This window comes from Mauremys mutica, chromosome 1 (assembly GCF_020497125.1).
Source record: "Mauremys mutica isolate MM-2020 ecotype Southern chromosome 1, ASM2049712v1, whole genome shotgun sequence".
Classification (NCBI taxonomy): domain Eukaryota; kingdom Metazoa; phylum Chordata; order Testudines; family Geoemydidae; genus Mauremys; species Mauremys mutica.
The window spans coordinates 136,121,657-136,149,309 of record NC_059072.1 but is presented as its reverse complement, the minus strand read 5'-3'; the positions used below and the strand labels follow the sequence as shown (position 1 = coordinate 136,149,309).

At 45.5% G+C, this 27,653-nt stretch overlaps 1 protein-coding gene across 4 annotated transcripts in view; it reads right to left on the bottom strand.

The window, feature by feature from the left end:
• The window catches only part of TSPAN11 (tetraspanin 11), a 164,015-nt gene that overhangs the window by 102,510 nt on the left and 33,852 nt on the right, over positions 1-27,653 (bottom strand). Inside the window, exons 1-2 of one of the 4 annotated variants that reach the window (XM_045001096.1) lie at positions 22,191-22,306; positions 17,894-18,067 (exon numbers count right to left, since the gene is read on the bottom strand). The exons of the other annotated variants lie outside the window; for them this stretch is intronic. Coding sequence (XP_044857031.1) covers positions 17,894-18,058 — 165 coding nt within the window. The 5' untranslated portion in view covers positions 18,059-18,067; positions 22,191-22,306. Of the gene's footprint in view, positions 1-17,893; positions 18,068-22,190; positions 22,307-27,653 lie in introns of those variants that run through there. 4 annotated transcript variants of the gene reach the window in all.

Here is a 27,653-nt window from a genome sequence, read left to right as displayed (position 1 = left end):
CCCAGGAAGGCTGGGGGAAGAACGGAATGAACAGGTGGGGTTGTTGCAGGAGCAACCCTTGTGAATAGCATACAGCTCATAATTTATGCAGGATCTGACACAGAGCAGCTGTGCTCTCTGGTTCTCTGATACAGTGGTTCTCTAGTACACTTGCCCATATTCTAGGCAGGACTGATTCTATTTTTAGATACCAAAAAGGAGGGATTGACTCAGGGAGTCATTCCCAATTTTGGCTTTTGCGCCCCTTGCTGATCTCAGCCAGGGGCACTTATGACAGCAGCAAATGGTGCAGTACAAAAGGACTGGTAACCATGATCATCTTATTACCAATTTATGGTATGGTAGATGGTACAGTATGGCTGGTAACCATCTCTGCTGTCATGCAAAAGCAAAAGCATGCTGCTGTGTAGCGCTGCTGGACTGCCTCTGTCAGCGGCATCTAGTACACATACGGTGACAGGCACAAAAGGCAAAACAGGCTCCATGGTTGCCACGCTGTGGCGTCTGCCAGGGCAATCCAGGGAAAACGGGCTCGAAATGATTGTCTGCCGTTGCTTTCCCTGAGGAAGGGATGACTGACGACATTTACCCAGAACCACCCGCGAAAATGGTTTTTGCCCCATCAGGCACTGGGATCTCAACCCAGAATTCACAGAGACAGACTAGACTGTGTTCATTGTTCGCAAAAATGTATCTTTGCAAGGAATTCACTCCCTTTTTCCCATCACACAGCTCCAGACCTGCCACAGCATCCCCCTCACAGAGGCTGGCAAAGATTAGGCGGCGAAAGAAAAAGACACGGGACGAGATGTTCGCTGAACTTATGGGGTGCTCCTGAGCCGAGGCGGACCAGCAGAGCCAGTGGAGGGAGACCCTCTCTTTGTACCAGTGCTCACACAGCGAACGGGAGGACAGGTGGCGTGAGGAAGACAAGCAGGCGACTCAAACGCTGCTTGGACTAATGAGGGAGCAAACGGACACGCTCCGGCGCCTTGTGCATGTTCTGCAGGACCTCAGGCAGGAGGACAGAGCCCCCCTGCAGTGTATCTGCAACTGCCCTCCCCCGCCACAAAGTCCCATACCCCCCTCACCCAAAATAACCAGAAGGAGGGGCGCCAGGGGCCGTGAAAACTGTCACTGCACCCCAGCAGAGTGCTCAAGTACCCAAAAGCTCTCATACCCTAAGTTTTGAGAAGTCCTTTCCTTCCCGCCTCACCCAAGCCCCCGTCCCAGTTTCATCCCCTAACTGTCTAGTTGATAATAAAAAATACGTTTCTGTTAATTACTGTTTCCGTCATGTTCTTTTAGAGGAAACTGTGTTTGAAGGGGGGGAAGGGGGTTGGTAATTGGACAGGACAATCACCTTTACCAGGGTACAGACACGGGGGCAGGATCAGCAGCAGGTCACACACACAGTGCAGTCAGTAGGCACCCTGGTCGGTATGGGAGGTGGTTTGCAGCTTCTGTGTGGGTGGGGGGGGTACGTGACTTTGTAGCGGGGGAGGGGGGTTACAGATCTCATGCAACGGTCCCTGTCCTGGACCACAGAGCCACGCAGCAGAGGAATCTGTATCCGTCCTCCCCCGCCAAAAGGCCACATAGCCCCCGCACACAGAGTCCTAAAAAGGAGGGATGGCAGGCTCCGTTGAAACAACCAGTCCAGCACTGCAGACCGCTCTGGGAGCAGGAGCCTGTCATTCCTCGAGTTTAGAGGTGGTCTTTACATCACCGCATACCCTACCCAGCACAGTCCGCGTCCCAGTTTTAACCCTTTAACGCAAAGTCATCAATAAAGAAACCTTTGTAAAGTTACAGTGGAACATGTATTTTATTTTTAAACGTGTGTTGGAAGTGGGGGAAGCGGGGTGGATTGGATATGTAACTGCAGATGCTAGTCAACAGTAACTTGGTAAAGAAACAGGGGCAGGTTCAGCTTCTCTGTAAAGAAACTGAACAGTCACAGGTCACGCTGCTCGCTGCTACTTGAAGAGTTCCTTGTCGCTGTGCAAGGCGCCTGCATAGGGCTTCACGAGCCAGGGCATTAGCGGGTAGGCTGGGTCCCCGACAATCACTATAGGCATCTGCACATCCCCAAGAGTTATTTTGTGGTCCGGGAAGAAACTAACTTCCTGCAGGCATCTAAGCAGAGCAGAGTTCCTGAAAACACGCGCATCATGAACTTTGCCTGGCCACCCGACATTGATGTTGGTAAAACGTCCCCCATGGTCCACCAGTGCTCGCAGCACCATTGAAAAGTAGCCCTATTTCTCAGCAGCTGACTGTGGAAGAGGTGGACGATAAGGTGCGAGGAGTTGACAACGGCCATAACTGCAGCGGGCTCCGTGCTCGCAGTGCTGTGGCGCCCGCGCTGTCACTGAGCAGAAAAGTGCACGAACAGATTGCCCGCAGGCGCTTTCGGGGAGGGAGAGAGGGCGTGATTGACGGTTCAATGATGACAGTTACCCAAAACCACCCTCGACACATTTTTCCCCCAGCAGGCATTGGGGGGAAATCCCAGAATTCCAATGGGCAGCGGGGAGTGCGGGAACTGTGGGATAGCTTCCCACAGTGCACCGCTTCAAAAGTCGACGCTGGCCCCGTTACTGTGGCCCCGTTACTCACACAGTCGAATTAGTGTATTTAGTGTGGATACACAACTTCGACTTCATAAGGTCGATTCCTCAAATTCGAATTAAGTTGATTCGAAATAGTCTTGTAGTGTAGACATATCCTAAGAGTCCCTAACTGACCCATCCTCACTTTGCTACAGAACCTCATTTTTTCCCCAGTACGATACCCTCTAGCCCAAATATGTGCTTCCTCGCCAAGTTCAAGAAACTGGTTAGTCCCAATGATGTTTACTTACCAATCCACTAAAAATTATGCAGTTTGTTTTCCAAGCCACTTAAAACTGTACAGTGCAGGTTTGACAACTGAGCGATTAAGATAATTAGAACAGTGTTTATCACGAAATAGTACTTGGGTTTTCTTTATCATGGCACCCTAACAACTGGGGAAACTATTCCATGAAACCCTGCACCTCCGAAGACTGAAGTTCTACAAGACAAGCATGTCTTACACATGTAGCTCTAAGAAGCACAGTGCTGGCTAAAATTCATAAGCAACAACACAGTATATTTTGTTTTAATAATGCCAACTATCCACTCTCTCCACTGCAAATGTATTGTCTTTCCTAGTGTATCTTAGCATTTTGCTATCTGAAAATGCATCTATTCAATCCCAGATAGAGAACAAGGTGCTAAAACAAATATCCTTGTTACCCTCAACCCTCCACAGTTCCAATCAACTCTACCTGTTCCTCTTCCCCTCTCCATGTCCCATTCTCCCAGCAGCAGAAATCCAGGTCCCACATCCACACCCTTCTCAGTCTCCTTCTCCTAAAGTCTGGTGACATTTGCCCTATTCCTGTCTCTCCCTCTATCCCCACCCTCTCCTCCTCCTACACCCATCCTTGCCACCACCTCCAGTCATCTTATGGCACCATTCCTAACCTCACACCCATTCCCCCACTTCTTTTCCTTCTCTTGCTGTCTCTGGAACTCACACTCGATACCCAAAAACATCACAACAATCCATGATGTCCTCATAGCTCACTCCCTCCAGCTCCTGGCTCTCACAGAAACTTGAATCCCTTCGGCTGAGACTGCCTTTGCAGCTGCACTCTTTTATGGAGTCCTTTCCTTCTCCACTCTCTGCCCTGGATGAGGCCATGACGGGGTGTTGGGCTTATCTTCTGTTCCTCCCCTTTCTCCCTCTTTCGAACAGCACTGTATCTGACTCTTCTCTCCTCTCCCCACTCCATGTCCATCTCTACATTCTGCCCAGCTCCTCCTCATCAGCCTTCCGCTCTGATTTTGACTCCTGGCTCTCTGTCTTCCTCTCCTCACAGTGTCCCACGCTCATCCTTGCCATTGTTTTTGCAAAACAACTGTACTTCTCCAATTTAACTGAATCCCATGCCCACAATCCCAGCTGCCTTTTCACCACCCTTAATTCAAGCCTTCCCCTCCTCCTGCCTCCAATTCTCTCTCTGCACAGGATCTCGGTGATTTCTTCCAAGAGAAAATTGACCAGTTTGTCTTCCCTTATCCTGGCCCTCCTACAACTCTCTCCTCCTTATCCTGTCACAGAAGCAGAAGTGTCTCGTCTGCTGTCCTCCTTTAATCTCTCCATTTGCCCCAGTGACCACCATCCCGATCTCCCTCATACGTACTCTCATTCCCCCATGATTCTTTTCCTTAACCTCTCATGCTTCTTTGGCTCTTTCCCCTCACAATACAAACATGCTTTAGTCTCTTCTATTTTAAAAAACGCCACCCTTTACCCCATATGCTTCTTCACCTACTGCTATATCTCCCCTTTCCTCTCAAAGTTCATTGAATGTGCTGTTTATATTCACTATCTGGAGTTCCTCTTCTCCAGTTCTATTCTAGACTCTCTCCAATCCAGCTTTCACCTCTTCCACTCCACTGAAACTGCTTTTCCCAAAGTCTCTAATGACCTCTTCCTAGCTAAGCTCAAAAGCAGAACCCCCCTCATCCTCCTTGACCTGTCAGCTGCCTTCAATACCACTGACCATATTCTTCTTCCAAAAAAAAATATATATATATAAAAATAATCGTCCTTCCTTGGCATCCATTACTCTTTTAGTTTCCTGGTTCTTCTCCTACCTCTGTAATCCTCCTCATTCCCCCACTCAGCTTACTGTGCATGTTCCACAGGGCTTTGTCTTGGTCCCCTTCTCTTCTCCCTTTACATCTTATCTCTGCATAATTTCAGCTACATACACAAATTCACCTACAATCTCTGTGCTGATGACACACAGATTTCCAGACCTGCCTTCTTCTGTCCAAAAGAACATCTCAGCCTGTCTCTCTGATAGCTTCTTGTCAGCTCAAGCTCAACATGGGTAAAGCAGAGCTCAATCTTCCCCTTCAAGCCCTTCTCATACCTCTTATCTCAACCACTACGGACACCATCCTGCCTGTCACTCAGGCTCACAACCTGGGTGTTATTTTCAACTCGGATCTCTCTCTAGGTCTGCATCCAAGTTATGTCTAAATCTTGCAGATTCTTTCTACAAAACATCTCTAAAATACGGCCTTTTCTGGCCATCCACACAGCTAGAACTCTTGTCCAAGTCCTCATCATCTAATGTCTCCGTTACGGAAACATCCTTTTATCTGGCCTCAACAAATGCAATCTTGTCCCACTCATATCTATTCAGGATGATGCTGCAAAGATGATATCCCTAGCCCATGTCACCCCTTCCTTTGCATCCCATCATAACATACTTGTCTTCATTTTAAGGGCCCTTTATGGTTATCCCCCATCCTACTTATCATCTCTCATTCATTACCAAAATGTCAGCTCCTGCCTCCAATAGACCCATGATGCCAGCCTCCACTGACCACTTGTAAAATTCTGAAACAAGTATCTTCGTGCCTTCTCCCATGCTGCCCCTCACGCTTGGGAGGAGCTCCTTGTAAACATCTGCAAAGCAATATCATTATTCACCTTCAAATCCACCCTCAAAATTCTCCTTTGCCATGTTGGTAACAAAAAAAGCCTGATAATGGTTAGGCTGCTGGTGTGCTGAGACCACTGTTTGTCATGCTGACTAATATTGTCTCCTTGTGCTCCCCCGTCTGCCTGTATCCATCTCTTGTCTACTGTATGATACTTAGATTATAAGCGCTTGGGGGCAGGGACTGTTTTTTTGTTCTCTGTTTGCACAGTGCCTAGCACAATAGGGTTCTGGTCCATGGCTAGGGCTACTAGGTGCTAAAATAAGCACAGACAACAAATTAAAAACTGTGCAACTGTGATGATGTTACCAATTCTACTCTGGACCATAGGTGCTGGAACTAGGGGTGCTACCGCACCCTCTGGCTTGAAGGTGCAATAACAACCCAAATACATGGTTTCACCCTTCACCTCTCTACAAAAATTGTTCCAGCTCCCCTGCTCTGGACAGTTACATTCTGCTTCTCTAAACTCCCTCTGCAGTTTCAACTGCACACAATAATTGGGCCTGATTCTTCTCTCACATCAATTTTATGCTAGTTTAATTCCATGTACTTAAATGGATACGTGCAGACAATAAATGGACATGTGAGGTTTCCACAGAGGAGAAGAAACAAATCCCACCCGTTGATGGAAGGAGAGGGGAGGGATCTGTCGGAAGAAAATAATCCAGCAAGTTCCTCCTCTTCAGCCCCTCCTGTGACTGAGTTCATAGTCATTAATAAGCATTTGTAGAAGCCTAGAGCAAAGCTGTCATGAAAATGAACTAGTCCAGGAACAAAATCAACCTGCCTATCCTTTGCCAGGTTGAGTGGCGTGATATGAATGAGAAAAATCAGATATCTTACTCACCCACTCCCAAAAATAATTATCCCTCATCAAAAACAAAACCTCAGAATGACTCATTCCGATCAAGTAGAATTGTGCAAGATTGATCAATGTAGCACCATAGCTTTGCACATTCCTTTACACTACAGAGATTAATAAAAGACACATTCCCTTCCACAAAGGCCTTCCAATGTAATTAAGATAACACACAAAGAAAGGGGCTAGGGAAAGGAGGGATGAGGGATAAAACAAAAAATAGTGAGAGCCATATCATAGAGCAAGTTTTGTAAATTCTCATCTTTAAGGAGGGGAGGAGTAGATAGCCCAGGAGTGGCTTTCTAGAGTGGAACGCAAGACCGAGGGAGTGAGTTTTGAGCAGCAATTTGCAAGATGGGGCACAGGAAGAAGTTATTGTATAGCTACCTCATGGCTATTATTCACTTTTGTTTTTGTTACTTGGGTCTGGTTGAACTTGGGAGCAGCACTTTGGCAGAAATAGAGGCTATTGGTTTTCCTGCCTCCTGAGGAGGACATTTTAATTATTATTTGTACTGCTTGAGGCACCAAGCAGAGATTAGGGCCCATTCTGCTTGGCACTGTACGCACTTGTAACAAAAAGTTGGTCCCTGCCCCAAAGATCTTACAATCCAGCTATAAAACAAGACAATAAGTAGACAAGAATCAGAAGGGAGAAGCCCGAGGTAACCATGAGATAGATGTGAACAGCAAAATAAGCTGCAATCACCTGCCTCCCCTCCCTCAGCTGCCTAGCCATTCTCAAGTGTTTTGTAGGCAACATGCCTTCGGTGGGTTTTAAGGAGAGATTTAAAGGAGGACAATGTAATTGTCTACAGAGGTAGCACATGAGATTGGGAAGGCTATACCCAGGTGTTGCATTATTCGGGGTTATTTAAAGGGAAACTTTAATATTTAACAAGGGCTGTAGAAACGGATGAATTTGTAGTAAAAACCAGAAGATATTAACATTCAAAAGAAGAAAAAGATTAGCTTAAGCACCTGTGGGATTGTAGCCTTTATTACTAATTTTAATTATTGTTTATTTGTATTGCTGTAGCACCTGGGTGCCCCAGTCACGGTTCAGCCTCCCTTTGTGCCCGGTGCTGTACAAACAAGAAGACAGCCCTCCCCTCCCCACCAACCCCAAGAGTTTCCAATATAACAGGTGGCTACAACTTCCTGGTGGCTGCTATCTTTCAAGAAGGAGAGCAAACTGCGCTGTTTCTTATTCTCCCTTCTTTGCACTGGCCTGGACACCACTCTCTCTTCCACTCCACTTTGGCAGCCGGTTAAGTACAGTAAAACCCCGCCATAATGCGAAATCGCATATAACGCGATCGCAGGTTGGCTCCCCTTTAAGGTACAGTATTATACAGTATGATACTGTACCAATGGTCCCCAACACCATGGCAGGGGAGAGAAGCTGCAGCCCCGCACCTGCTGGGGACAGAGAATTCCGAGGCTGCTGGCGCTGGTGCTCTTTTGAAGCGGGAGGGAAGCCGCGGCCCCGCACCTGCCGGGACAGAGAGCACCGGCGCCCGCAGCCCTGGAGTTCTCTGTCCCCGGCAGGCGGGGAGCTGCGGCTCCTCTTGTAGTCGGAGGGAAGCCATGGCCCCGCACCTGCCGGGGACAGGGAGCACCGGCACCCGCAGCCCTGGAGTTCTCTGTCCCCGGCAGGTGGGGAGCTGCGGCTCCTCTTGTAGTCGGAGGGAAGCCATGGCCCCGCACCTGCCAGGGACAGAATCATAGAATCATAGAATCTCAGGGTTGGAAGGGACCTCAGGAGGTCATCTAGTCCAACCCCCTGCTCAAAGCAGGACCAAACCCAACTAAATCATCCCAGCCAGGGCTTTGTCAAGCCTGACCTTAAAAACCTCTAAGGAAGGAGATTCCACTGCCTCCCTAGGTAACCCATTCCAGTTCTTCACCACCCTACTAGTGAAAAAGTTTTTCCTAATATCCAGCCTAAACCTCCCCCTCTGCAACTTGAGACCATTACTCCTTGTTCTGTCATCTTCTACCACTGAGAACAGTCTAGATCCATCCTCTTTGGAACCCCCTTTCAGGTAGTTGAAAGCAGCTATCAAATCCCCCCTTAAAAAAAATAAGGTAATAATTGGAGATATACCAATCTCCTAGAACTGGAAGGGACCTCGAAAGGTCATTGAGTCCAGCCCCCTGCCTTCACTAGCAGGACCAATTTTTGCCCCAGATCCCTAAGTGGCCTCCTCAAGGATTGAACTCACAACGCTGGGTTTAGCAGGCCAATGCTCAAACCACTGAGCTATCCCTCCCCCCGGCAGCCCCGGAATTCTCTGTCCCCGGCAGGCGGGGGGCCACAGCTCCTCTCCCCTGCTGGGCACTAGGGGCGCTAGGTGGTGCACCTCAATGCACCACTTTGGGGACCATCTGACTGATTTGAAACCCTGCTATACCGCGACCCTGCATTTAGCGCGATGGGATATTTTGGACTCCAAAGGTCGCGTTATAGTGGGGTTTCACTGTATCACAGCTGATGCCTCCCCTTATAAGCTGAAAATGTCTCTGCTGCTGCCTGAACTAGAATCCCAGCTAACTTCTCCCTGAGGGCCTGATCCTCCCACTGATTTCCATGGGAGTTGCTTATACCCTGTGGCTGCAAAGGAAGACCTTTTGATTCTGTTAAGCAATCTCTCCCCTGGGAACCCTGCACGTACTTCAAGCAATGACTAGTATTCTAAGTGCTTTACTAACTATAGCTCAGCTCAATTTCCTGAGAGAGCCCTATGCAAACTCCAGTAGCTTTAGCTAAAACTGACCTCTCACACCAAGCATTCAGAGCAGATTTCCCTCAAGCACTGGAAACGTTATGTTGTTTTCTCTGTAAACAGCATATTTGAGAATATTTGCCATGCTTCGCCCATACAAGAATTTTCATGGTCTCAAGTCTTACATCTCCCTGGATCTCTGTAATGCCGCTCTCAGTAATACAATCCCAGATTTGCTGATGGTGCTCTTTCAGTGAGTCTCCTTTTCTGTTTGAAGTCTTAAGGATTTTTAGCTATATGCGTTCATGTCATAGATCTCTCCTCTGAGCCTCCTGGGGAGATGCTATGTCAAACCTACTGAAGGCCAAAACTTAAAATGTTGCCTATGTATGGCTGATAAAAGCTTCCATAATGACCCACAGTTTCTAAAATGCACTGGTATGAGAGGGCATGATAAGTCAAATCCGCAGCAACTGGCATGAGTATCTGGACTGGGCAGATGGGGTGAGGAGGGAGTCTCCCTGCCAGGATGTGGCATGGCTCCATGGAGATGCTTTAGCCCAAGAGCTGAAATAGTCTTCTGTATCCTCAATGTGCTATCCTCCCCATGCACTTTCCAGAAGCAAGGATCTGAGGATCCACAATGCGCTGAATCTCCTGGCCCCACACTTTTCCCACCCCATATGCCTTTGTGTGATGCTGCATAAGGAGTCCCCAAGGAATAGGGCTTCACAATTTGCACCCCTGGACAGCCTCCCAAAACTTATCCTCACCCACTGCACAATGGATCGGCACCTGGCATCCTTTTCATCTGCTGAGGAAGGGGATAATTTACTCTATAGGCAGCAAGTTTAAAAACTGCATTGTGATCCACTGTAGTTATTCCACAAAGGCAAGGGATGGTCCTGAACTATGTTATTGGGCCAGATCCTCAGCTGGTATAAACCTCAGAGAAATCAATGTAATTGTTCACAGGGTTGAAGTTATGCACTTGCTTAAGTAACTGGCTATGTTAGGGCCATAGTCCATTGAGTATAAAGATGTACATTCTACAAAATAGCCCAATCATTTAACACAATATCAACTGCAACTCTATTTAACCTTTATGAATGCAGGCCAAAAGGGTGCACTTTTTCATTGACAGATTAACTTTTTTACATAAACAGTCAATCTGAAGAGAAAATAATTGGCAAGGCTTAATAGGAGAATGCAAGATACTTTCATGACACTCTGAAACAGATGGAACCCAGTGTGAATAGAAAAGAGCTATTGATTATGTTAACACCACAAAATCCCAGCACTTTGCCAAAGCACTTTCAGGTAGATTAAAACTAATTAAATAAAGACCCCTGAAATGCACCAAAAATTTGAAAAACATCTGCAGCTAGTTTTGAAATCATTGAAGTTGCTACCAAACTATTACTCAAGTACTTGTAACCCAACATATAAATTGATACCCTGAAGTTCTTCTTCACACAGCGCACAATCAACTTGTGGAACTCCTTACCTGAGGAGGTTGTGAAGGCTAGGACTATAACCGGGTTTAAAAGAGAACTGGATACATTCATGGAGGTTAAATCCATTAATGGCTATTAGCCAGGATGGGTAAGGAATGGTGTCCCTAGCCTCTGTTTGTCAGAAGGTGGTGATGGACGGCAGGAGAGAGATCACTTGATCATTACCTGTTAGGTTCACTCCCTCTGGAACACCTGGCATTGGACACGGTCGGCAGACAGGATAGTGGGCTGGATGGACCTTTGGTCCGACCCATTACAGCCATTCTTATGTTCTTATATTTTCTAGGATGTGTTACTTAGATGGTAACTTGAGGGTGTGTCCAGATAATGAAGTAGTAATGGGAACCTGAGATAATCAAAATCTGAGACTGAAGCCCAAGGTATTTATAAATTTCAACTCGAACGAATCCTGTGGGCCAGGTAATCTATGAGAGTCACACATTTGGGGACAACGTATACCTTCAAGTCAGCGGCACTGCTATGGGTACCCACATGGCCCCACAGTATGCCAACATTTTTATGGCTGACTTGGAACAATGCCTCCTCAGCTCTCGTCCCTTAACGCCCCTACTCTACTTGTGCTACATTGATAACACCTTCATCATCTGGACCCATGGAAAAGAAGCCCTTGAGGAATTCCACCAGGATTTCAACAGTTTCCATCCCACCATCAACCTCAGCCTGGACCAGTCCACACAAGAGATCCACTTCCGGGACACTACAGTGCTAATAAGCGATGGTCACATAACCATCACACTATTCCTGAAACCTACTGACTGCCTCCAGCTTTCATCCAGACCACATCACACCATCCATTGTCTACAGCCAAGCTCTAAGATACAACCACATTTGCTCCAGTCCCTCAGACAGAGACAAACACCTACAAGATCTCTAACAAGCTCTCTTAAAACTACAATACCCACCTGCTGAAGTGAAAAAAACAGATTGACAGAGCCAGAAGAGTACCCAGAAGTCGCCTACTACATGACAGGCCCAACAAATAAAGTAACGGAATGCCACTAGCCGTCACCTTCAGTCCCAACTAAAACCTCTCCAGAGCATCATCAAGGATCTACAACCTATCCTGAAGGATGATCCCTCACTCTCACAGACCTTGGGAGACAGGCCAGTCCTCACTTACAGACAGCCCCCCAACCTGAAGCACATACTCACCAGCAACCAAACACCACACAACAAAAACACTAACCCAGGAACCTACCCTTGCAACAAAGCCCGTTGCCAACTCTGTCCACATATCTATTCAAGGGACACCATCATAGGGCCTAATCACATCAGCCACGCCATCAGGGGCTCATTCACCTGCACATCTACCAATGTGATATATGCCATCGTGTGCCCGCAATGCCCCTCTGCCATGTACATTGGCCAAACTGGACAGTGTCTACGCAAAAGAATAAATGGACACAAACTTTCCCTCCCCTCTCTCCCACATTCCCTTCCCCCTCCCCTATTCCACCCCCCTTCCTTCCCTACTGCCTCTTCTCCCCACCCCCCCACCTCCTTCCCTCATTCCCCCACCCCCGTTACTCAGCCTCACGGCAGGCACTTACTGTTGCACAGGAAACAGGAAGGCTCCTAGCACACAGAAGGGGAGCACGACTGGCACTAGGACCCAGGAGGTGGCGTTCAGCTTCAGAGTCAGCAGAGCCAAGACCCAGCCTCCTTCAGCTGGGCAGCTCTGCCCTTGCTTAAATTGGGGTGGGGGCAGTGGAATGTAACTCCGTGTGCCCCCTCACCTCTGTTTGGGGGGGGCAATACCCATGCCCCCCTTCCCTCCCCTCTTGCATGGCTTCCCTTTGCTTCCCTGTCATTTTCTGCAGGGAAGCAATGAAATTCTGTGGGGGGTGGGGGGAGGCGGCATTTTCTGCGGGTGCGCAGTACCGCAGAATTCCCCCAGGAGTAAAACAAACTATTTTCATCTGTACCTCAAATGCAAACCTTGACATTTGGTGAAGGGATGGATTTCCGCTTTTGCAAAAGTGAACATTTGTTGTGTGAAGGAATGATAGTTTCTGTGGGTTGATGAGGGCCAGCATGACCTGTGTTAGCCCCAATACAAGTACTGTAGTCCTTAATGCTATATTTGCATTCAAAGTAAGGTTCTGGTGCATGTGTAATGCCGACCCCAGTTGTTGTCAGCCGGGATCAAATCTGGGACCTCTGGAGCCTTTACTGCATGAGCCAAAAGACACATGTCTCTTAGCCAAGGCTGTAAGGCCTGGGCTACACTAGTGGGGGGTGGGTTGAACTAAGATATGCAACTTCAGCTACACTATTCACGTAGCTGAAGTCGAAGTATCTTAATTCGATTTACCTGGCTGTCCTCACGGTGGCGAGTCGACTGCTGCGGCTCCCCTGTCGACTTCGCTTACTCCTCCTGCGGATGTGGAGTATAGGCGTCGATTCAGGGATCGATTTATCGTGTCTAGATGAGACATGATAAATCGATCCCCGATACATCTAACACTACCCACCAATCCAGCGGGTAGTATAGACGTACCCTAGCAAACACATAAATCTCTAGCTGGTCTAGCTGCCACTTGGGGAGCGGGGAGGGCAGGACACAGTGCCACACCAAGCAGGTGTGGGTTACCTATGCATACCTTCAGAAGCTCCACAACTCCTCCACACTTTCAGCTCATCACCTCTTTTAACGTTCACTTTAAGTTAAGTGTAAAAGAGTTCAGTACATCCGGAGCCAGATCTGATGCTCACTGAAGTCATCAATGGGAGTCTTTCCATTGACTTCAGTAAGTAATGGATCAGGCCCCATGTCTAAGTTTTTGTTAAACGAAATGGAAATAAAGTATGTTGCGAGCTGTTAGATATTACTTCCAATAGTGTTCCCCAGGCAGGTCTCCATTTTACAAGGCTCCTTTCAGAAGTCTTTGTGAAGTCTCAGTACAAAACTGAGATGATCTGGAAGACGGGTTGGATTGCACCCTCAGCAAGTTTGCAGATGACACTAAGCTGAGAGGAGAGGTAGATACGCTGCAGGGTAGGGATAGGGTTCAGAGTGACCTAGACAAATTGGAGGATTGGGCTAAAAGAAATCTGATGAGGTTCAACAAAGACAAGTGCAGAGTCCTGCACTTAGGACGGAAGAATCCCATGCACCACTACAGGCTGGGGACCGACTGGCTAAGTGGCAGTTCTGCAGAAAAGGACCTGGGAATTATAGTGGACAAGAAGCTGGATATGAGTCAACCCTCTGCTGGCTGATGTTTGGCCTGCCGCTGGCCCCCGTGTTCCTCCCGGATCCCGGTGCCCTTTTACGTCAGGGTTCTGCCCCAGCAGTAACCCACAATCTGGGGCTTCCAAACCCAGGGGAACCCCCAACCCCCTATCCCCACTTTGCCTCAATGGCTACTGCCAGCCACCATCTAGCCCCCACTCATTGGGGCTGACTGCAGTCTATAAACCACTCATCATCGGCAAGGGGGGGTTGGACCAGCTGCCTCTGCCTAAATCTGGGCTGCCCCTCTGCAGCCCTAGTACCCTTTTGTGGGCCCTTAGCTTGGCCTGCAGCCTGGGGCTTTGCTAGGCTGGAGCTCCCCTTCCCTCTGCCCTTCCCTAGTACTGCTCCACTTCAGTTACCCTGCTAGTACCCTTTGTGGGCCCTTAACTAGACCTGCAGCCTGGGGTTTTGCCAGGCTGGAGTTCCCTCTGCCCTTCCCCAGCACTGCTCCACCTCAGGTGCCCTGCTCAGCTCCCAGGCAGCCAAGTCCTTCCTCTCTCTGAAGCGAGAGAGAGAGCGCACATCTCTTCGAGCCTCTGGCCCTCAGCCCTCTTACAAGGCCAGCTGTAGCCTGATTGGGGCGTTGCCCCAGCTGTGGCTGCTTCCCCCAATCAGCCTAGGTTTTCCCTGCCACAGCCCTTTCCAGGGCTGCTTTTAACCCCTTCAGGGCCAGAGCGGGATGACCACCCCGCTACAGGCTGCATTAGTAGGAGCACTGCCAGCAGATCGAGGGAGGTGATTATTCTCCTCTATTTGACACTGGTGAAGCCACATCTGGAGTATTGTGTCCAGTTTTGGGCTCCCCACTACAGAAAGGATGTGGACAAATTCGAGAGAGTCCAGTGGAGGGCAACAGATATTATTAGAGGGCTGGGGCACATGACTTATGGGGAAAGGCTGAGAGAACTGGGCTTATTTAGTCTGCAGAAGAGAAAAGTGAGGGGGGATTTGATAGCAGCCTTCAACTATCTGAAGGGGGGTTCCAAAGAGGATGGAGCTAGGCTGTTCTCAGGGGTGGCAGATGACAGAACAAGGAGCAATGGTCTCAGTTGCAGTGGGGGAGGTCTAGGTTGGATATTAGGAAAAACTATTTCACTAGGGGGTTAGTGAAGCACTGGAATGGGTTACCTAGGAAGGGGGTGGAATCTCCATCCTTACAGTTTTTAAGGCCTGGCTTGACAAAGCCCTGGCTGGGATGATTTAGTTGGTGTTGCTCCTGCTTTGAGCAGGGGGTTGGACTAGATGACCTCCTGAGGTCTCTTCCAATCCTAATCTTCTATGAAAACTGCTGCTAATCTAGCATAATTGCCAACTCTTACTCATAATACATTTAATAAGGCCTGGACCTTCAGGTATTGCAGGGGAACTGGTATTTTAGCAGATGTTTCAACAGTGGATACAGCGAAAAGTGTGATTTTTTTAGACCACCTGGACCAGGCAGTTCACCAGGTGATTTATTAATATGTTCATGGATTCTCTGTGATCAGGAAAAGGTTCTTCTCTCAATCCACTTTTCCCATCATGTGCATCTATTCCTGAAAAAGAGATTACAGCTGCCCCACAGGATAGAGTCTTCTTGTAACTGGGAGAGTAACTGAAGTTTCGTTGGTAAATAAATGTAAATTTCCTAGAAGCAATGACCAGAGGGAATGATGTCTGAGAATATATAATAAGTAGATTCTAAACAAAATGATAATGGAAGAGATATAGCAGCTCCTGCTCAGTGCGAAGTAAGACTGGAGTATTAACAGTTACATTTTGGTGCCAAAGTGCTGTCTGTCTGAGAAGGAATGAATAAGGCACTTACTAACAGAAATGGGGAGGATGGGCGGGGAGGAGAAAGACTTGCCTCTTCTAAGCCTTTAAGAAAGCTTTTGACTCAGTCTGGTACCTAGGGCTATACTTTAAACTGTGACAAAACTGAATTGGAGGGGGAAGACAAAACACATGACATGATTAAACCTACGTCCCTAGCCATCAGCCCTGCAGGTCAAAACCAAATAAGCAACCAAGAAAAAGGAATAAGACACTGGAGGCATGAATGCAGCAGGCGTAGACATACCTGAGCAACCTTTAATCTAGTAGCTCGGGTACCAATAGCAGTGAAGCCATAGCAGCACAGACTACAGTGTGGGCTAGTCGCCCACGTAAGTACCCTTGATCCTAGGCAGACTTGTACAGCCTGCACTGAAGCCCATGATGCTGCAACTTCGCTGCTATTGGTCCTCATGCTAGCTAGATCAAAGCTAGCTTGGGTATGTCTCCATGTGCCGCAATCACACCTCCAACTGCAGTATAGATATACCCACAGACGAAGCCCCAATCACACCCTGTGAAATGTACACATCAATGACCCTTCCTGTAAACAGTTCCCAAAGGCAGGACTAACATGAGACGATCTCAAAGTACAGTGCTTGCTAAGTGCACATTACCCTGTAGTACCACTGCTCATCTATTTGGCTGAGACATACTGCAGAACGTCGGTCTTAAAATCAAGGAAAAAGCAATATAATGATCTTATGAAACAAGCTTCATAACAATCAGAAGTCAAACCAAATATTCCATTGCACACACAGGACTAGACCATATTGTAAACTATACAGGTATCAGCCTCACTATAAAACATTAGGAAGCTTCAGAAGATCAACAAGATCACTCGGAGAAAGAGCACTGCATGCTTCCTACACCATGAACATCCCTCAAGATGCTCATTACTCTCCTATTACATTCCCGCAATAACTATTCAACAGTACAATCAAACTCACTTTGCTATATATGAGGGGAAACTCTGGGCCTAGCAATAATTACAAACTACATGGGATGTGTCAGAATCACAACAGAAATGCTGCATCTGCAATTCTGTATACAAACACTACACATACACAGGAATTTCCCACCAGCAGCTATAGGGCACGGGAATGAGAGGACAGCAAGAATGTAAGATTACAATAATAATTACTTAAGGATGGTCTCTGTTAACTGAGTACTAAATGTATCCCAGGCTAATAAAGTTCTTAGCTAATGAATACTTCTGCCTCCAAGTTTATTTAGCCCAGGACAAGATTATTACCTTGCAAAGAGGAAGCACACTCAAGTTGTTATTAAAATATTGTATAGATTATGATGCATGTACACAAACAACACATGTATATACATAAACCCAGATCCAGACACATGTCAGGACAGAAATATAGAGAACCCAGAAAATTGTTAGTATGAAGGCAAGTAAATATACATTTTGAAAGAAAACTGGAACACAATAGCTCTGCAAGGAAAGAAGTACTGATGAATTACTTCAGTTAGGATTTGTACTTTTAGTGATTAGGCATCCATTATCATCCCACATCTGAATGCCTGCAGAAAAATCTCACTATTAAAGACCACCTAGCCTATCAACAAAGCTAACTCCTCTCCTCTCCTCCCAATGACAACATCATATTTGATTCAACATAGCTTGACTTTTATAAAAGACTCTGGAATATTAACTACAGATTTCAAGTGCATTACCTACAGCTAATTTTTATGTGTGGTGTGCAACTGAAGTGAAAGAGAGCAGTTATGCATTAATTCATGTAAATGAGTTAGCAAGACAATTTTAGCAATACCAAAGGTGTCAGAAAGCCCAGAGATATAACCTAGATTTGAAAGATTTGCAAAAAAATGAGAATTAAACTCATTCCACATTTTGTCCTACAATTATTTTACTATAACCATCGGGGTACATTGGCCAGTGATCCAAGTTGCAGACTGAGTGTGTATTGATCAGAAAATTAGCATAAGTAGGGCCATGATGGTCTAAACTGCACCAATCTGGAAATCATTTGGCTGTGCAAAATGAATGTAACTCCATCAAGTCACTCCAAATTTGGAAATAAGTATGCATGAGTGTGCACATTGGGGGAAAGAGGAGAATTATAGTTGAAAGTATGGCTAGTCAAAGAGGATATGCCAGGGGTATGTGAAGGGGAAAGACCTACTGTGGTTGCTCGGAGATGGTGTAAGCAGTTGAACAGTGGCTCATTGGAGGGATCAAGACACAACAAAACCTCTGCCTCTAATAATTCTTGCAATACGAAGTCCACGCAGCCTCCCTTCTGACAGTGTTGTACAAAAATGCTGTCTGTCCAAAGAGCTTTCAACATTGGCAAAGCCTGGATGGGGTCAAAATTAGGTTTAGAAAGGCAAGCTAGCTTATTATTATTATAAAATATGCTCAAAGAGGTTTTCCCTATTGAAACAAGTAAGATTACAACTTGTCCAATAAAGTGATTAACATTGAGGTCAGTGGCTCCCATGCAGTGAGAACAGTGGACTGCTAATGATATGTGGAACATTTGGTGGTGATCCTTACAACTGCCAGATCACATGGCACTACCTCCTCCTCCTTGCTTCCATATGCTTGTGCAAGCATCCAGGTTTCTTAGTGCAACTTTTATTTTTAGAGGGTAAACAATGCTTCACACTGAAGTTAAAATTCAGGCCAGATACTGATTTCAGTTACTCTAGTGTAAATTGAGAGTAACCCCATGGACTTCAGTGGACTAAATCTGACGTAACAGAAATCAGAAACTGGCTCATCGGGTTTTATAAGTATTACTGCTGCCAGTGCCACAGAGATGTTGCACAGTTGGAAATGGGAGAAGTCCATGTGATTGCACATGAAAGGGGATATGCCAGCAGGCAATCTCTGTCAAGATGTGCTCCAAACGCTATTAATATGTGTTTCAAAATATGTGGTTCAATAAAAATAAAACTAAAAATCCCTGAGCTATGTGGATGGGACTAACGATCTTCTCTCTTTCCCATCCCCTAATACAGCAGCCCCCAAGCTTTTAATGGTCACACCTCCTCTTACCCTGAGCCGGGGCCACGACTGGGGGGTGGGTCTGGGGCTGGGAGCAGGTCTGCAGCCAGAGGCTGGGGGTGGGGGTGGGGAATGGAGCTATGCCAGGGCTGGTGACAGAGCCAGGCATGATGCAAGGAGCCAGGGATGCGGCTGGGGGCAGGACCGGAGCACAGCTGGGGCAGGGACTGAGTGGCGCTCCCTCTCCACCCCTGTAGGGGCTAGCCCAGGCTTGCCATGCCCCCGAGCGACATTCCTCGATGCCCTCCTAGGGGGGGTCCACCCCACACTTTGGGAACCTCTGCCCTAATAAAGGAGAACACACTTAGAATGCTGAAAAAGTCATTGAGCTAAAAAGTTCAGCCACATAATTTATTTACTCTAGTGTTATTCATATCGATGGAGTGTTGTTTAAGGGATGGATAAATTATAATATCACTGCCAATTATTCTTACCACACAAAAGTCCCATTAAAATCAATGTAAGTACTCTATGCATTTCAAAGCGAATCCGTAAATATAATACATAGTAAAACTTCTGTGCTACACTAGCTGCTTAGTCAGTCATATTTTTATCTCATAAGAAGCAGCAACAGCAGCCATATTAGTCTTACTTTATAGTACGTTTTAACTTAGCACATCAGAACACAAAGGGGGAGCAATCATCAGTATGATGAACTACTTTGAAAGGCACATCATGACCTTCATATGGAGCAGCAAGGACATACAATGAATTCCTTCCTCAAGAGGAAACCTGATGGAACATGCTGCTCTAATAACAGAACAGACATTCCCCAGTCTCATATTGATTAAAAAGTGAAGATCAGAAGGGCTGTGTTTTAAACCATAAGTGCCTAAATTACACTAAAAAAATGTGTGCACCCATGCACACCCAGACAACTCTGCACATATAACATAACTTTGCACGTACAGAATTCTTACCTATATGCATACATGTTTTACGGTTTTGCACACACCTTTACTAGTTTGCATGTGAGTGAAGGAATAATTTGCTGATGAAATTGAAATTGGAGGTGCTGGATTTTGAACATTTTAGCCCTAAATTGCTCAGATCCGTTTGTGACGCCAGAAATATTATATAGAAGAAATATGAATTTAAAAATTCTGCATTTAAGACTATTTTGTATATGTACTTCACAATCGTTGTACTGTTCTCCAGATGTTTAAGGCAAAAATTTCAAAGCAGTATCTAAATTTGTGCATTCAAAGCTGTTGTGCTCCTCCATTCCCTAGCACAAAAACACATATTCCCGGAAGCCAGTCAGGCATTTGCAAATCAGAATAATAGTGTGTCTGTCTATCCACTCTGTGCAGCAAATGGACGCTCCAGATGCTGGTGCAAGTGTTGAGGTTGTTTTGAAAACCTCTCCCTTTCGAATACAGGAGATTTAAACAGCATAAAGAAAATCAAGACTAATCCTCTTTTATTTATCTGTTACCCATAAAGAAATTTAACTATTCCATTATTATCAACCCCAAGTGTTCAAAAATCGTAAGTCAGGACCCACAAAAATTGTGATACTGGCTCACAAATCATGAGATTTCAAAAATATATAAATAAATTGGGGTTCTTTTTGTATACCTCTGTTTTGTATACCTGTAGGGTGCACTTGGTTCATGTTTTCAACCTATTCTTCACAACAAGGGCTAGAGAAACTTTCATTTTGGGGGTGGGGAACTAATTGTGCTTCTCTTGCAATCTCATGAATCCAGCAGCTGGGGCTTTAAGAAAGAACGCCAAACTTGTGATAAAAATAGCCTCTTAAATGGGGCACAAGCACTCAAAAGGGATGACAGGCCTTTTATAAATAATGATCTTATCCTGGCACAGGGAGGCAGAATAGCTTCAGAAGCATCTTGGCGCATAAGTGGACTGCTCACATTGCCTCCCCTTCTATGGAGTGGAGCATATTTCAGCTCCACTGGCCAGTACAATAGGGGATTGAGTCATAGCTCCACATACCCTCTGTCCCTCCCTGCCCATCCCCACATTCTGGGGGGGAGGTATGAGGGAAGGAGTGAGGGAGCACACTGACCTGAGCACACACTGCAATTCTCTCCAGCCTTTTCATGGGGCACAGAAAGTTGGGGTGGAGAGAAAGGCTCCGTATTGCCCCCTCATTGTGCACCTAATGTAAGGGACTAGGTGAATCCATTCAAAAGTGAGCAGGTTACAAATATTAGAACCGGACAAAATTATTCTATTTTTAAAATAACATTCATATACAGCAAACATTACTCAGCCATCTCTAACATTAGTTGTCCAAGAGCAGACGTTAGCCATGCAGCAGCGCCTCACAAAAAGCGACAGTATACATTTCTGTCACCCCCCACACCCAGGTACTTTGTTTTTACTTGACCCAGGAACTTTGGAAACACAAAGGGTCTAATATAAGCATGCGGCATTTTAGCAGGAAAACACAAAGAAAAGCCGTGTTACGAATGAGAGGAACACCAGATTGAACAGAGACACTGATTTAGATGGTCAAAATGTTGTGCTGCCAAAAAATTAAGCAAATGTCTCAATAAAACACTTCACTAGGTACAGAGTGTACAGCGCAATCTAATCAAAGGGCATATTAGAAAAAGGCTGGCCATGAGAGGGCTCTGCATCAGGAAGAAGAAACAGCAAGCAGAATATACAGATCTAAAGTAAATCACACTGAATGGAAACACTCATCTTCTGTAAGTGCCAAACAGGTGGCAAAGCAGAATCGAGGGCAGCGATGAATTACTCAGGGCTAGAAAAGAAATAACCAATTAATTTTTCCTTGAAGTTGATTAGACTGAAGTGAGTTTTAGCTAATGGATTTAAAAGTTCAGTGAGGAATTCATACATGCCTCAGTGCCATATTTATAATGCATTCTACAGCCTGAGTAATGTTTTTTCTAAATGTTTCTTCCCACTGCATGGCTGTGAGATTCTGCCCTTCAACGTATCCTCAATAGTTCATCTCTTGCTTGATATCACACTAAGTTTCTATTCAAAGGTCATTTCCCTAGGTAAATAGGTTCTCAAGGCAATGCAGTACTACAAACTTTATCTCCTAGCATGTGCCAATAAGATCTTATAGTCCACACTTACTATGAACACTTACTACCAGGCTCAGGACCTGATCCAAAGCCTACTGAAGTCAATGGGAGTGTTTCCATTGCTGTCAATGGCCTTTGGATCAGTTCCACTTCTGAAATCCCAATAGCTGCTTATCTGCATCTTTATGCACTTAAATACCTTTGAAAATCTGGCACATCATGCTTACTATAAAACACATCATTTTTAACCTGGTCTTTTAAGCACTGAAATACGCTGCAGCAATCAAAATATTTTGTGTTATTAAATTTGAAGAATTTTCTTAACAGGAAGAATTAAAAGCTGAGATTTTTACCCTGCTTCTTGTTAGTCATTCTTACCTCAGCAGGTTAATTAACTGTCAAAACATCAGCAGAAAGGCTTTTGCAAACCTTTTCCCTGTCCCAGGAAAATCTGCATTTGCACTGGATATAGAGACCATGCTAACACTTTGTTGTGTATTTGGTTGTCATGGGTTTTGTTACTATGGCAACTGAGTTAGACTATTAAGAGATAGCTCAGCCGGTTTCAACCGGCTGAGTGAGCTCTCTGTATCTGTAAATAAAATGGAGGTTTTGGTTAGCTGTCTGCTCTCTGGCCTCAAGTGACTGCTTCCTACACCGGCTGCCCCAAGGATATAACACTGGCGACGAGGGTGGGATCCTGGTGCTGCTCCAGTAACAGAAGGAAGTAGAAGTCAAGGTAAAGACCAAACAAAGAAAAAAAGCTGCTTGTTTGCACTGACTGTGAAAGTGAAACTAAAAATCATGGCTACTCTGACCAGGCCCCTGGAGCCTTTTGATGAGAATACAGAGCAGTGGCATGTGTATACTGAGCGTTTTGAGCTTTTTGGTATTGCAAATGACATTACAGAAGCGAAGAAGGTGCCAATATTCTTAACTGTTGTAGGGGCTAAAACCTACTCTCTGCTACACAGCTTACTACACCCTGTTAAGCCTGAGACTAAATCTTACAGTGACATTGTGGAAATCCTGGGGTCTCATTTCTCCCCAAAACCACTGGTAATTGCTGAAAGATATAGGTTCCACAAAAGAGACCAAAAGGAAGATGAAACAGTTGTACAATTTGTAGCCATTTTAAAAAAGCTAGCAGAACACTGTGAATTTAAAGAGATGTTAAATGATGCCCTGCGTGACAGGTTAGTGTGTGGCCTCTGCAGTGAAGCTATACGGAAGCGCCTACTGACAGAGGCTCAGCTTACATTACAGAAGGCTGTTGATATTGCTGTCTCCATGGAACTGGCTACAAGGGAGGCACAATACATCGGTGCATCCCCTAGGGTGCAAAAAGTGTCACAAGAACTGACCCACAAAACGGTGCAGAGTCAAGAATGTTACCGCTGTGGTAAGCTGGGTCACCAGGCATCAGAATGCTGGTGTAAGGACCTGGTGTGTCGACACTGTGGCAAAAAGGGACACATTGAGTATGCCTGTAAACAAAAGAAAAAGAGGCCTGTGGTCTGGCCGACAAAAAGAGGAACCTTGCATACCCTAGAGCAGACCCAGGATGATCAAGGTGACACCTCCTCACAAGAGGAAGTGCCTCTGCATGTTTTGTCTTTGGCAGCGGGCTCACATGAATACTGGGTAACCCCCTTATTGGAGGGCAAACCTATACGCATGGAACTAGACACCGGTGCAGCTGTCTCGCTGGTTCCTGAGACTGTGTATAAGGAAAAGCTACAGCATCTTCCGCTTAAGGCAACAAAAACTGTTCTGAAGATGTATACAGGTGAAGCTGTGCCCATGTTGGGCACTATTGATGTTAAGGTGGAGCTCAATGGACAGGCGGCTAAATTGCCACTGTTTGTGGTGAGAGGTAACTACCAAGCCTTAATGGGTAGGTCTTGGCTTGGGAAGATTCAGCTGAACTGGGCAGAAGTGCACCGGATGACTAAAGAAGAAACCAGTCTAACCCCTATACTAAGGAAACATGCTGCTGTTTTTGGAGATGATTTGGGAAGTATGAAGGGAATCACTGTGACGTTGAACATTAAACCTGGCAGTCCACCAAAATATCTGAAAGCCCGAACTGTGCCATATGTCATCAGGCCAAAAGTTGAAGCAGACTGGAGCGCCTGGTCACCAATGGAGTCCTAATACCAGTTACCCATAGCTCATGGGCCACTCCTATCGTTCCAATAGTGAAGAAAGATGGCTCTCTCCGGATTTGCGGTGATTTTAAAGTCACTGTCAACCCAGTGTTGTGTGCAGAGCAATACCCGCTTCCCCGCATCGATGACCTCTTCGCAGGCCTGGCTGGGGGACAAAAGTTCAGTAAGATTGATCTGAGTCAAGCATATTTACAGATGCACGTCGATGAAAAGTCCCAAGAGCTGTTGACTATTGTGACTCATAAGGGGCTTTATCGATACTGTCGCCTACCCTTCGGAATTATACTTCCAGAGCTAAATGGGTCCCAGCCACAGTCATCACTCAAACAGGACCTGTTTCCTATACAGTCCGGACTGCAGAGAATCTTACCTGGCGGCGACATGTAGATCAGCTGTTGCCAGGTCATGCCAGTCTTCAGGACCCATCTGCAGTTGAGGGGTCTGACTTCACCCCTCCTGGTGAGACACCGAATCATGAGTCACCTGTTCCTGACTGTTCTCCTCCACTACTGCCGGCAGCTGAGATACCCCTTTGCCCAGCACGAGCTGATACCACCTCCTCACCTATTCGTGCTGCGGACCCTGAGCCCCTAGTACTTTCAGGTGCAACAACACCAGAAGTTCACCGTAATCCACCTAGAGACAGAAGGCCTCCTCATCGGCTGGATCTTTAGTTAGGGCGAACCCACGGTTATGGGGCAAAATAATCCCCAGGGTTTAGCCGGGAATGGAGGCAGTCTACCCTCCTTCTCTAGTTTAGTGTGTGTTTTATTTAGGGGATGTTCTTATTAGGGGGGGAGGAATATGTTGTGTATTTGGTTGTCATGGGTTTTGTTACTATGGCAACTGAGTTAGACTATTAAGGGATAGCTCAGCCGGTTTCAACCGGCTGAGTGAACTCTCTTTATCTGTAAATAAAATGGAGGTTTTGGTTAGCTGTCTGCTCTCTGGCCTCAAGTGATTGCTTCCTACACCGGCTGCCCCAAGGATATAACACACTTGAAGTTCATCCCGCTGCATTTTGCAACAAAACTTGATCTGCCCTAGGCTTTTACCAGACTTCATAATTAAGAAGAAAGGCCAGTAACTATAAATGTCAGCTACAGCGTCGGTATTACAACAGCATCCACTCTGTGGAAACAATCTGCTGGTCTCTGATCCATTCTGACATGCTGTGGTTTGTTTCAAAATCATAATTGGTACTGTAGTAAACAAACATGAGCTTGTAAAAGCTACCGACATTGTGCTTTGATTCACTGATAAATTTTCCATCCTGTACACCAAGGATGACCAACACTGAAACTGGGTTGGAAACAAGCTTTGACACACAGATCAAAAATTGCCTGAAGGATCAATTACTTCATACAGTGGACTGGAGAGCAAGAATGACCCTGGTCCAAAGGATAAGGAAGTGGACTGGGACTCAGGAGAGGTGGGTTTTATTCTAGGCTCTGCCAGGGAACTGCTCTGTGACCGTGGGCAAATCACTTCACCTCTCTGTTTCCTCACCCATCCTTGTCTTGTCCATTTTAATTGTAAGCTTTTCCAGGCAGAGATTGTACAGTGTCTAGTGCAATGGGGCTTTGATCTCATGTGGAGTCTCTACATGCGACTGTAATACAAGTAACAGCAACAAGCATACGCAGCAAAAAGTGTAAGGTGCTCAGACACTAGCATGATGAGCATGTTATCAAAACGATATCTGCCCAGACAGAGATGAGGTACTGAGTGATCAACAGCAATGCATCATATCACGGGCTAATGTCTCTAATGGCGTGCTCCAGAGATTGCTATTGGGTCCTGTTTTATTTAACATTCATTCATGATTTGGGGAAAAAAGTGGATTATCAGACCATAAATGAAATCCACAAAGGATGGGGGTCTTAAAAATAAATGAGAACAGAACAATACACAATAGCTGAAAAAAGCTGGACATTAGGGGAGCAAAATAAGCTTCAGACCTGAAAAATGCAAGTTGGGGAAAACATCTGAAAAAAAGAGATATTTAGCTGGTTTTATTTGCTTCAATTTTAATGAGGGTTGCTCTTGTGTTTTTATTTTACCATAATTATTCCCTTTAATATGTTGTTCAGCTCCCTGAGCACCTTGACAGCATTTGGAAGGAATTTGAAGAAACTCAGAAAGTAATAATACCAAAGGACATCTAATGGGGACAGCAAATTAGATGCAAACTTAAAATATGATGTGGCAGGTAGGGCGGAAACCAGTGTGGTTTTGAGCTACATATTCCAAAGCATCATTTCATAGACCTAGGTTTTTCTACTCCTCTATGGTCCTTATCCTGGCAAAGTACTTTAGTGCATGTCTGACTTTAAGCACCAGAGTAGCTCCATTGATGAATCACATGCTTAAAGTTAAGCACACACTTAAATACTTTGCTGGATCAGGCCTACATAGTCTTGTGTGATTATACCTAGAATACTGAGCTTCACTCTCTTTTCACATTAGTTTTAAAACTGGTGTAAGTGAGATCAGAATCAAGACCAGCATGTACAGCCCAGTGAATGATGCCCATGCACTCACATTCTGCTGTGGGAGACAGAGAAACACAGCAGTCAGAACCAACTGTGATCCTGAGCAGACCTGTCACAAAGCTGATAAAGCTTTTAGCTGGGGCTGCTGTGCCACCTGCTGCTGTTCTCATCCCAGTTCCTGTTTCAAAGGAGGGCAAAAATCAAACAGACATGTAGATACCAGGTTTGAAAGCAGACTCTCTACACTAGCCTGAGGACTAATGTTCTTGTTCTGGAGTTCTGACACCAGGATAAACAGACAAGCAAATTACTCACTATAGTTGTTAACACTCATTGTAGTAGTCAGACCCGGGTTGTTTGGGTATTGAGATATCTGAAAAATGCTGGAAGACAGAAAGTCTCTCATTAGAATATGCAAATGACTTACTAGGTACTAAGATGGCTAGGAAAACTTTATAACCACAACATTTTCAGTCAAGAAAAAAGTGGACAACATTAGATGTGTCATTCTGGAAAAGTCCAATGGTCTAGCTAGTCCAATATCCTGCCTAGGACAATGACCAAACTAAAGAGGCTCATTCATATAAAAATGTATGCTTTTTTTTTTGTCTTACTCACCTGTTTACCACAATTATATCTGGTGGCAGAGAGTTCCACAGATTAAAAGTTACACAAAAAGTATTTCCTTGTATCCCTTGTCAGTTTTGCCTTTACATTCTGGAATAGGGCGAGTGGCAGAGTTGGGCAATCTCTTTGTAGAAAACAATTTATTTGAGGCCTGATCCAAATACCACTGAAGTTAATTGAACAGCTCTGTTTAACTTCAATGGACACTGAATAGCTAATGGTGAATTTAGCCTCATATTCTTCCTATGCCAGCAAACTGTAGCATGACTGTTAGGAACGTCCATCATTTGGAGGTGTTTATTATTTTTACAAGCTATTCATGAAAGAGCTTTTATTTAAAAAAAACAAACAAACCCTGTAAGAGCATTTCCATTTCTAGATAAAAGCACCCATGTGTATTTATTTTCACTATTGTTCGCAATGGTTTTGCTTTTTGCAAATGTTCCTGCACTAAATATTCATGAACAAAAAGGGTCACCAGCAAATGGAATCAGTGGTCTTTTTATATATATTAATTATAGTAAATACTGCAACTAGCTAATCTACTT